Genomic DNA, 11,179 nt, shown 5'->3' with positions numbered 1-11,179 from the left:
CCAGTGGAATTCTCAGGTGATATTATAGGGCAACATATATAAGAAAACTCACAATCTCAACAGCAGTGAACATCTCCCAGCATTCCTGTTGACAGTGAAGTCAAACTCACGTTGCAGGGTTTCCGCTACAGCTGTATCTTCTCAAGAATTAATTCAAACCTTGCTTTTGTTCAGGAGGAGTCACGTTATTCCAACTTTCTATTATGTTTTTGACTATGTTGGTCAGTGATAGTTCATCAAATAATTTGGGAAGGTCTCAGGCCAAGAGTTTTGTACCAACCTATTCCAAGTCAGTAGTGCATATTCCTTAATTCATTCTTGAAATAGTATCTAGTTTTTGGGTTTGCTCACAAATGATGGGCCTAAGTCTTACTGCCACCAAGCCCTCTTTACAGCTCTGTTGGTGTCAAATCATGTCACGGAAGGCACAAACATTGTCACACCTGACATTTCTAACTTTTGCCTTTTAAACTCTCACAGGAAGTGGCACTAAGCTGTGACTAAATTTTATTTTGCTGCTGCCTCGGGAGCACAAAATCGACTGTAATATTAAAATGTTTCCCTAGAAATGTTCAAGGAGAAAGACTTTTATTTAGTTGAAAATTTAACTGCATGCTTAACCAACTCGAGTGAAGCATCAATCATACTGGACAAGCAATTTTAAGAAATAAGATAGTTAAAAAATTAATTCTGAAAATACTGCCAACAATTTCATGATATAGATATTTTAATATTAAAAGTAAATTGTAAATGTGTCTTTATAAACAATATGCATAAAATAGATCTACTATACTAAGCTCTCTCTTTTTAAATGCTGTTTCACAGTAATTTCTTAGGTATGCAAAGTTTTCCCTCAAAGAAATAGTGCAATCTGAAGAACATACATTATGTCAGCGGATTAGAACTACTCTGGTTGTTAATACAAGTCTTTATAGATTTCCTGTAGGAGTGGATGAAGGCTCATGTCTGTCTCGGTTTTCTTTATGATTTGCAAGAGCTGCACGTGTTCCGTTACAATCTGTCTGAGGTCCGTCATTTTCTGGAGCAATTTTGCAAAGAGCTGTGATGATTCTGGGTGGTTCAGCTTCAGCTGGAGCTCCAAAGCTTGCAACAGGTTGTCTTGGATGTCTTCAATGGGCTTCACATTCAACAACCCTGGGCGATCTGGGAAAAAAATCAGGAGTTTTGAGTTCGTGAAGAATATGGAAACATCGACCTCATGTCTTAATTTCTTAAACATTTCTCAGTATATTAAGCCTTCACATATGGTACTTCCTGAGAACTGTTTGACAATCAATTAATGTGTTCATTTGTCAGATTTTACTGGAATTTGCTCAAAGAAGTTTTAGGATTAGTCTCAGAAAGGGTTCAAGCATTTTGCACAGCGCAGATACAGAGACAGGTTTATACTCCACTACAGTGCATTTTCCACAGTAAACTGGGAGTGTCTGTGGAAAGGAAGAGTGGGACACTGTTGGGGGATAAGCAGTCCCAGGATTCTGATACAGTGTGTGTAATCAACATCCACTCTGACGGATTCGCATGCAGCTTCTCCCATTAAAGGTGTTTCCTGCTGACGTGGGTGTGAACCCATCAACGTTTACAAGGGGCAGAAATTCCACTTCTGCAGTCGCAGGAACCTGGGACGCTCAAACACCACAGGTTCAGTTCTTCTCCACACCCCACTGCAGCTGCTATTAGGGAGTTTGGTTTTTGCATCAGCTCCTCGCTTAGGCACAGACTAATAGATGTGGCTTGTGCAGAAGATGCCTTTTCTGGGCTCATGCCAACAGCCAGTTGTGCTCCAGCTGGAGGAGCCTGGGCTGGATGTTTCCAGCCACAGTCAGTACCTTGTGCTGCCACAGCCCAGAGGCCCAGGGCAGCCTTGGCACAGCTGCTCCTTCAGCAAGAGGCAGAGTCTGTCTTTTTTAACCACTATTATCCTCATCATAATTAGCTGTTCTCTTATTTCTGTCTGTCCCCAAATACATTCTTAAGTGGCTGCAATTACTGTTTAACAGAATTTGTAACATTTGTTTTCTAACTTGAGGTAATAAATTATCTGATTCTACAGCAATGAAAGTTAACAAAATGTTCGATGTCTAAGCAATCAAAGTTGCTTCACGTTGTTAAACCCTCACATATGACAATGACCACCATGAATTTGTTCCTGCTAAAGTACTTTATACTGGTAACACATCCTGGTTGCAAGAATACTCCATGAAAAAGGAATCAATAATTTAAATAACATTTGCTGTGTAGCTATGAAACTAATTTGACGGGTTGATCAATAAAAAGCAGTGCCTATATCTTGCCTTAAATTACCTCCCCAAAGCAATAATTTCATTTCAGAAAGGACAAGAGGTTGATCTCTATTAAAAACTTTAAAAATAGGGAGTTATTTCCTATGATTTTAGTAACCTTTCTGTGCAGACAGTTCTACTAACTCAGCTTGACTTGTGCTGTACACTAGAAAAAAAGGCCAAGAGAAAACAAAGCTCTTTATAAATACATTGGGGTTTTACTTCACGGGGAAAAAACTGCAGTGTAAACTAAAAGGCAAAGTTGGCAGGAAAACAAATGAGTATACACAGCCATGAAAACAAAGGTCACTGATTAGGAAGGGATCCTCAGTTCTCAAAGAGGTGAGCTCTGGTGATAGCTTTTCACAAACAGCAATGATGGTAACTTTGAATCTGGATCCCAATATTTGTTTGCCAATGTGCTTGTCTTGCAGACATCACTTATTTATCCCACTCAACCGATAACACCATAAAATATGGTTCAGAAAGTCTTTAAGTAAGCATCTGCAAGCAGAAAGTTGTCTCCAAACAAATGGTTCCTTTTTATTAATTTCCTTTGGCAATATTTTCAAGAAATCTTTTTTTTTAGATGGAGAATTTTTGATCAGTGTTAGAGATTTATTTTTGATTACCTGAATGCACTGCATGTGCTGCAGAATTTAGTTGCCTTCTTTATGTCTTTCCATAGCTCCCCAAATTTCAGAGCTTCAGAGTTGTTGATAATTTTGGGTTGTGATCGCTTTAAATTTGCCTCATGTGTTGCAGCTGAACTCTGAACCAGCTGGGGCTGACTCGTGTGCAGGGAGAGAAAAATCAGAAAGCACAAAGACTGTGGCCTTGATTTCCTCTGAGATTAATCTCCATTTGCCCCCTGCTTCTCTGTGGGAATTTTTAGGGTGTTTTTCAGAAGTGAATCCCCATTCGAACACTTCTCCCCAGTCAACTTTAGAGCCCAGGAGGCAACTCTGCTGAGTCCAGAACTTACCAGGGAACCCCCAAATTTGGGTGCTCAAGGTCAACTGAAGTTCAGTGAGAGTGTACTGGCTAAAATCCTTAAAATCCCTTGGAAAACCCAGTCTGGTGGTTTTATAATGACCCAGTGGAACCAGAGTCAGAAAAGATGACTATGGCAAAAGCCTACGAGATCATCAGATGTTATTTTTAAATAAGCCAATTCAAGAGGAAGGAAAATTCCCATTGAAGGAAAAGGGATTTTTCATGAATGAGAACTTCAGGATACGGACCGTATTTCTGGGGTGTTGACAGTTTGCAATACTTTCTCAGAAAAAATTTCTTGCAGAGGAAAATGCTGTTTCTGTTCCAAGAAACATATCAGGAAAAAAGGAAAGAAGAGGCAAAAGCTTTAACATCCAGCTATTATGGTATATTTCAAGCTGTTATGATGCATTTGGTTATGTACCAAAAGGTGTGTTTTGTGCAGTAGGGAGCTGCAGAAAGATGTGGCTTGTAGAAAAAAAATACAAAGGAAATGATTAACAGGAAACCTTGGGAAACATTCAGCCAGAGAATAGGAAGAAACAGAAATGGGAATGGGAAACTGAATGTGACACTGTGGTGGAGGCCTTTGAAGAGGCTGAACGAGACCAAAAACTGCTATTTGAAAGCTCACAGAGAAAACTGCAAAGGGAACTGATGAGGGAAGGGAAAGACAAAACCAAGGAGTTTCTTATGATACAATGAAATTTGGTGACAGAAGCCCAAATAGTTGAAATTATTCAGGTGAGAGATAACTAAAAGGGATTCGACACCACTTTTAATCCTCCCTGATACACAAACTTTAGTGGTTTTTTGAAGTTTAGTGGTTTTTTGTGAGCTGTTTGTGACCTGCCTTTTAACCATGTGCCAGGAGAGTACCATGTTTCCCTTTTTATTATTATGTTTCTTAATCCAGATTTTCGTTATGTTTTAATTCTTTGTCACACAGCTGCTTCATTTGGTTTGAAAATTCTGCAGGAAGCTGTTGTTCTAAGTAAGAAAATGTTCACAGGAACTGGGAAGGGCTGATTGCCCCAGAGTTCTGAGTACCACCGGTACCAGTTTTTGTAAATTGATGTTCTTTTCTGTCTCAGGGGAAAACACTTTGTTTATTTACTCACAGATTTGGATGCTTCTTTCGTGTTTCCTAACAACAATTACAATATTTTTCGTGCTCCTCACATATGAAATTGCCATCTGCATGTCTTGACATTTTAATATCCTTGAACAAGTGCATTTTTCATTTAAATACACGTACTAAAATCTTACTATGGTAAAACAGGCAAAGATATGACTGAGTGAACAACTATGCTACTGCTTTTGCTGAGGCAGGCATGAGTCAGCAGTTTGAGACAGATATGAGTTAGCAGTTTGAGGTTTTTCTTCTGAGACTGTCACATGTCTTGTAGTCACCAGGGTTTGGGTTCAATACCTACAGTGATTATCTGCAGTTCTTGGGCTGATTATGAAGCATTTCATTGCACTAACAAAGAGCAGGATTTGTGTAGCAGTCAAATATGAACTATTTCTTGCTATTATTCAGTGATAAAACTGCAAATATTGCTGATCTCAGAATGCAGCTAAATTCTGGAATGCAGTGTTTGAACAAGCAGCAGGGATTGAGGCTTAAAATTTCCTGTAAAGAACACACTCAGAAACGAGAAAAGTGAATGCAGCAGCATCTCTGAATTCACACCCCAGCTTTATTGCACCTGGGTCTGTACAGGAATATCCTGCCACAAACACTACTGTACCCAAACACTGTGGGATCCTAAACACTGCAGAAGATGATACACCAAAGTTCATCCATGACGTGTAAACATGCTACAACATTCCCTTTGGAGCTTTTTCTGTATTTGACAACAACCTGTTTGAGTGAATTTGCTGGGTTATCCCAGTAAGGTTTGGAGTATTTTCTTTTCTGCCCAAACAGAGACATCCAACTTGTTCTCCTTAAGCCTTCTTCTTACAATATTCTTATTATTTTGACTCAGAGATACATAACATTTTTAGAGATGCCTCAAGTTCTTCAATATGTATAGCACAGCACTCACTGAGGATGTGTCTCAGTGGCACAGAGGAATCCCATGGGAAGGAAGAAGATGTCCTACAATAAAGCTTTCCAAATCTCATTTAGCTGAAGTGTATTTTGCAAAGTTGCCACAACTAAAAGAATGTTGTAATAAGAGTTTGCCATTGCTATTAATGGCAGAAAGCATTTCTGTTGTACAAACAAGGTGATATCCTACTCCTCACAGTGTCTCTACCTCATCAGCATTAAATTCAGAATACAAGAACTTGTTTGCCATTTTTGTTGTTTTATAGCACCAACAGCAAGAACTCTTCAGCTTTGCAGTAATGAGTTCAGAGTCACACTTGGAGTCATTGAGACAGAGTGATGCTGCACTGAGCAGCTCAGAGACAGTAAAATGAGCAACTGTGGAAGTACATTCATTCTGTTGCTATTGCAGTTTATTTGTCAGCCTCTTATTGTTGTTATATGGGCTTTTTGCCTTTTTATGTCACAGGCAAATGCAGCTGTTTTGATATCAAAAGGCTAAACTGTTTTATAGGGTGTGTGGCAAATTCCAAACACTTCACAATGAAAAGCTTTCTACATGTAATGTTCCAGCTGGAATTATCTTTGTCTTTCCCTTTTCTTCTTTGTAGAGTTGCACAAGGGCCAGCACCCCTGAGCCAGCAGCACTGACAGAATGTCCTCAGGTAACGACAGATTCACTTACAATGACAGCACCTGCCTTGGTGTTTTCTGGTTTCACAAACTGGTTTTTTTTAATAAAGATATTTGTATACAGGATTTCTTGAAGGGACTTAAACATTGCAGTATTCCTGTAGCTAGTAAAGTCCTCAAGGTAATAAGAACTGGCTTTGAAATCCTGGTTTCAATGAAATCATCCTGGTTCTATATTCATGTAGTTCTTACAGAAATACAGTTTTGCAAGGACAGAGCTCTTACAGAAACACAAGCATGTGAGACAGCTGAGAAATAGGACTTCAGTTTCATACCACATGAGATACTACAGTCCCACAGTTCAGATATATCTCATATCTGGCTGTAAAATTCATGATAAAAGCCATTCTATAATTGGCAACAAAGCTCAATTGTTTTCAAAATATAAGCTCAGTTTTTACAAGTAGCCACCATGCTTTTTTGGAAAAAAAACACCCCAGTTCTAAACAAAGATAGTGAGATCTTTGTTATCCAGAAATTAAAGGATTTTCCTAGAAAGGACTGATTTTATATATTTATGCAGATTTGCTTCAGAGACTTAAGAACTAGTGATTAAAAATCAGTAGTTCTTTACAGATCTCTGTTTACAAATGATTCTCAAAAAAAAAAAAAGACTGGTTGATAAATCCAGTTCCACACAGTCAATTACTTTATGTGGATCGTTGTCCTCCTGCATTCTAAATTGGAAGATTAGTCACATTATATCTGTTTCCTCTAATATAAACCAAACACTGCTGAAGACATGGCTTTGCAGATTGCAAGTTCCCTTTTTTCAATTAGGAGTGAATTTTGAGAGGTCTTTTTCTCGTCTGTCAAATTTCAATATATTAAAAAAGGCAAATTATTGGCATGTTTTGTGTAGTGCCCTAATGTGTTTGTGTAATTTCTCCTCCCCCATCAAAGCCAACAAAAAAATATACCAGTAAGGTGTTTTGCCTTCCTGAATTAATGCAGAGTCCTCAGGGATCATCGTGTTCAGAGGTTTGCACCAGGAAATGTCTTCTGGGAACTCTCCTTGTTTGAAGTGGAATTAGTCGAATAAACCATATTGTGATACCACATTTTTACTGAATGAAACACAATGCCAGGAGGAATTGTAGGTGATTTTAAATGAAGCTATACATAACAATGCGCTCTCAACAGCATGTTTGTTTTTAGAACAATAGCATGTGGTTGTGTTTGATTGCTTAAATGTAATTTAATAACAGAATCCTCTACGTTGCTCTGCAGAGGAGCTGAATCCAGAATATTCAGCACATTCCTCCCGTTGATTTCTGCAGTTCCTTGTTAAGCCAAAATACACACAAATCAGTGGGGTAAAATTTTATCTTTGCAACATCACTAACTTGATAGTGTTGGCCAAAGTAAGAGAGTTTGAAATGTAGGTCTGATATCTCAAATTCTCAGCAGAACGGTGTCTAAGCGAACTAAAGTCCCAAACCAGAATAGTGACATCAGCTCAGGAACAGAGAGAACACACTGACTGGCTGCAAAAAGCTGAAAATTCAGTGTCTTTTTCAGTGAAGTGTTGGAATGCGTGTAGTCTGATACCTGGGCTTTCAGATTCATAATTTGCTGAAAGCATAATATGTAAAGATAATACAAAAGGGGCAGCTGAGGAAACCTGAACAGAGCACGTTAGGCAGACACACAATGCCAGTTTTCCTCAGGCATCAGGAGACCATCTTTTTCTGAAAAATGCATTTTTTTCCCCCTCCCTTTTAAAGGAAAACATTATCTTGCATGAATGAAAAAAACAATAAAAAGCACCATAACAATCCTGCAAGCCCAATACCACGCATATTTTGAAATTGTTCTGGAGTCAAAGCTATTTCTCTACAATTAGCCAGCCACACAATCTAATTGCAGGTTTGAAAAAATCTCATGCAGAATTTTAGCTCTTGCCAGTGAAATTCCACCCTTCCTGTTTTCCCAAAGACAGGCCTGATTTTGTTTTCTACCTAAATGAACTGCTGATTCAGCAGGCACTTCTGGCTCCATCATTAATAGCAAGTCATTTACATTTTTACTTTCTGTCTGAAACTGAAAAAATGGCAAACAACTTTAAGAAAGTTGAAAATTACTAAAAAAACTATGTGTAAATAAACTCACTCCCACCCTGTAGTGCTGAGGACTTTCCTGTTTGGACAGGAATGAAAAGTGTCAATTACATCATATAAAATATCATATTAAATAAGAGAGCACTTACCTCCACTTAGGATAATAACAGCTATAAATATTGCCAGGTCACTGTCATCTAATTCCAGTGCATTGAACTTCACAGCAAACTCAAACTTGGGCTCCATAAAGTCACAAAAAGGTTTTCTCAGGCTCTTCAGAAACTCCCGTGTCATGAATCCTTGTCCTTCAGATATAAGAACTCCATCTTTGTTCATCAGAGAAGCCAGGAGAGTGTATATGATCTCATGGACCCCATATTTCAGGAGAGTTACTTGATCATTCAGGTCGAGGCTGACAAAACCTGGAATGTTCTTGGCGAACTCTGTGATCTCCTGCACGGCCTCCACCGAGCGGAACTGGCAGCGCTGGAAGATGCGGATGGCGACCTCCTTGTTCTCCTCCTGCAGAGGGGACACGTGCTTGCACTTGATCTGGTCTTCTCCCATCATCAAAGAGTTCATGTCATAAATTACAAATGGCTATAAACAGAAGGAAAAGGCAATTTACTTCACATGTCCTTTCTAGGAGCACTTGGCTCCTGAGAAACAGGAGTGGCAAACAGGGGTTTAACTCATCAGCACCACTCGGGGATCTACAAGGGAGCTGCCAAGGGAAGTTGCCCCTAAATAGGGAAATTTTCCTAAACCTGTTAAAACACATTCCTCACAGCATTAAAATGAAAGGCCTAATAGTTCCTAAAGATTTCTCACATGGTCTGTGAATCTATGTTAAAAAACTGCTTTGGACTTTGGCTGATATTTTTAAAAATAATTTTAAAAATTTGGGGGGGGTGTTAAGAAACACTATTTTAAAATATTCATGATTTTTAGCTTTTTCTTTTTTTATTTGCTTTTTGTTTTACAAAATAATTCCAGAATTGGAAGTTTGGAATGCTTAAGAAAACATAAAATGATACTCCTTTTACCTGAATTATAATGGCTTCTATACAACAGAATTTGTTAAGTGCACAGGGACCTGTTTGCACTTCTGAGTATATAACTTCTTTTTTGTAAAAAGACAGATTTTGATTTCTTTTTTTTTGATTACTTTTTTAAATTATATTTTGATTCCTTCATATACTGCCATGTTGTTTTCAAGTTCTTCTAGGAAATACTACAAGTAATATTAACTTTCTGGTATTGACTATCTGATAAATGTAGTGTTTTGCTGTTAATTCCTTTAAAAACAACTAAGTTAGGATATATTTAAACCCACACAACTTGCCTATGGAAAAGAAAACACAAATAACATGATACAAACTACAGCAGTACAAATCAGAACACAAGCAGGAGTTTGACTGTGAAATAAACTCAACTGGAAAAAAGCGATTTTGAAAGCAGATTAGAAAAAGTAGTGCCAGAATATGTTCATTAGGATCTGGAAACAATCTGTTTTGGAATATGCCAAAGAAGCTCCTGGTTTTAAAGAATTGGTTAACTGAGGATTTCTCAAGTTTATTTAAAGAATCATTTCTTTACAGGAGGAATGACAGACTAGTTCATCGCTGCACTGAACAAATATTCACTGATATAAGTAGGTTTGTTAACCTACACGATTAGTTAATTAAAATACAAGGAATTAGAGACCAACAATTGGACTAGAGAAATGCTTTTTAAAATTTCTGATTATAGATTCTAATGCCTTATTCATACAGGTGTGCCTGTATGAATAAATCATGAATGAAAATCATTCCCATGGTTTTATATTCACTTTATATTGCAGAACAGATTCAAAAATAACCCAGCCCTTCTTATACATAGTCAGTGGTCCTTTCCCACAGAATTAGGTTCTAGAAACTCCTAAAATTCTATCCCTTTTTGACTAAACCAGTTTCGAAGTGCAGTCAGTGCACAGAGCTGTCTGTGAGCTGAAATAATTGTATCCCCAGGGGAGAATTTCAGCCTCCACAACTGCCAGTTAAATCCGTGTTCTGCTGCTCCGAGACAATGGAATTGGCACTGCCACTGTCCCAGGGCTGCCACTGTCCCAGGGCTGCCACTGCCCCAGGGCTGCCACTGCCCCAGGGCACTCCGACCTCAGCCCACGGCACTCACTTCAACTGGGGGAGCTGTGACATTATTTTTCCACTTGCACTAAAGATTTGAGTGTGAAACTGAGAAAATAAACACAGCACACCAAGGAAAGCCAGGAGGACAAGGCATTTTTCAAGAGGTAATGACATTTTGGCAGCAGGAAAGTTTTACACATATACAAATATACATATGTGTATTTGGATGCATATGTGACATAGGGGAATACCAAGACTGTAGAAGAGGTTTTTAAAATGCATGTTTTAGTAATAGTAGGGCATTTATTTCTGTTGTTTCTAGGAGAGCACCAAGTAAAAGAAATCTAATCTGTCACAGTTTAAAAACTTTTCATAAAAAAGGAGAATGTAATTGATGGCATATTTATTTTTTTTCACACATATATATTTTCACATATATATAAACTCAAATATATATATAAAAATTCATATATATGTATAAAAACTCATATATAAAAATCATATAGAGGTATAAATTCACATATATATAAGTTTACATACATATAAACTCATATATATATACATTCATATATATATAAAAATTCACATATATATATAAATTCACACATATATGTAAATTCACATACATATAAAAATTCTTGTAATTCACGGGCACAGATGTTTGTTAAGTACCTAGCACAGCAGAGCAGCAAAGCACACATTGATTGAGTTCTGTGACAACTTTACAGACCCTTACAGGACACAAGTAGGGTTTGTGGATGTGCTTGGGACCTCAGAAACAAACTTTCTGGAAACGTCTGGAAAATGGAAGAGGAAAACACTGTAGGTGCCCTGCCCAAACTTCTGTCACCTTCCACGGTGGGCAGCTGCAGAAAAAAGGATCAGGCCTGGTGACATTTTTAGGATGAAGAGGAGGAAACAGGATATATAATTACACAC

General features: G+C 38.0%; 1 protein-coding gene across 2 annotated transcripts in view; it reads right to left on the bottom strand.

The window, feature by feature from the left end:
• Nucleotides 1-571: 571 nt before the first annotated feature.
• Nucleotides 572-11,179, bottom strand: part of PPARG (peroxisome proliferator activated receptor gamma) — a 53,335-nt gene continuing 42,727 nt past the window's right edge. For both annotated transcript variants that reach the window (XM_017832794.1, XM_017832793.1), the window contains exons 6-7: nucleotides 8,261-8,711; nucleotides 572-1,164 (exon numbers count right to left, since the gene is read on the bottom strand). In XM_017832794.1, coding sequence (XP_017688283.1) covers nucleotides 917-1,164; nucleotides 8,261-8,711 — 699 coding nt within the window. In that variant the 3' untranslated portion in view covers nucleotides 572-916. The remainder of the gene's footprint in view (nucleotides 1,165-8,260; nucleotides 8,712-11,179) is intronic.

The sequence above is a fragment of the Lepidothrix coronata genome, unplaced genomic scaffold (genome assembly GCF_001604755.1).
Source record: "Lepidothrix coronata isolate B3197 unplaced genomic scaffold, Lepidothrix_coronata-1.0 Scaffold205, whole genome shotgun sequence".
Lineage (NCBI taxonomy): Eukaryota > Metazoa > Chordata > Aves > Passeriformes > Pipridae > Lepidothrix > Lepidothrix coronata.
This window is presented reverse-complemented; position numbering and strand designations above follow the sequence as displayed.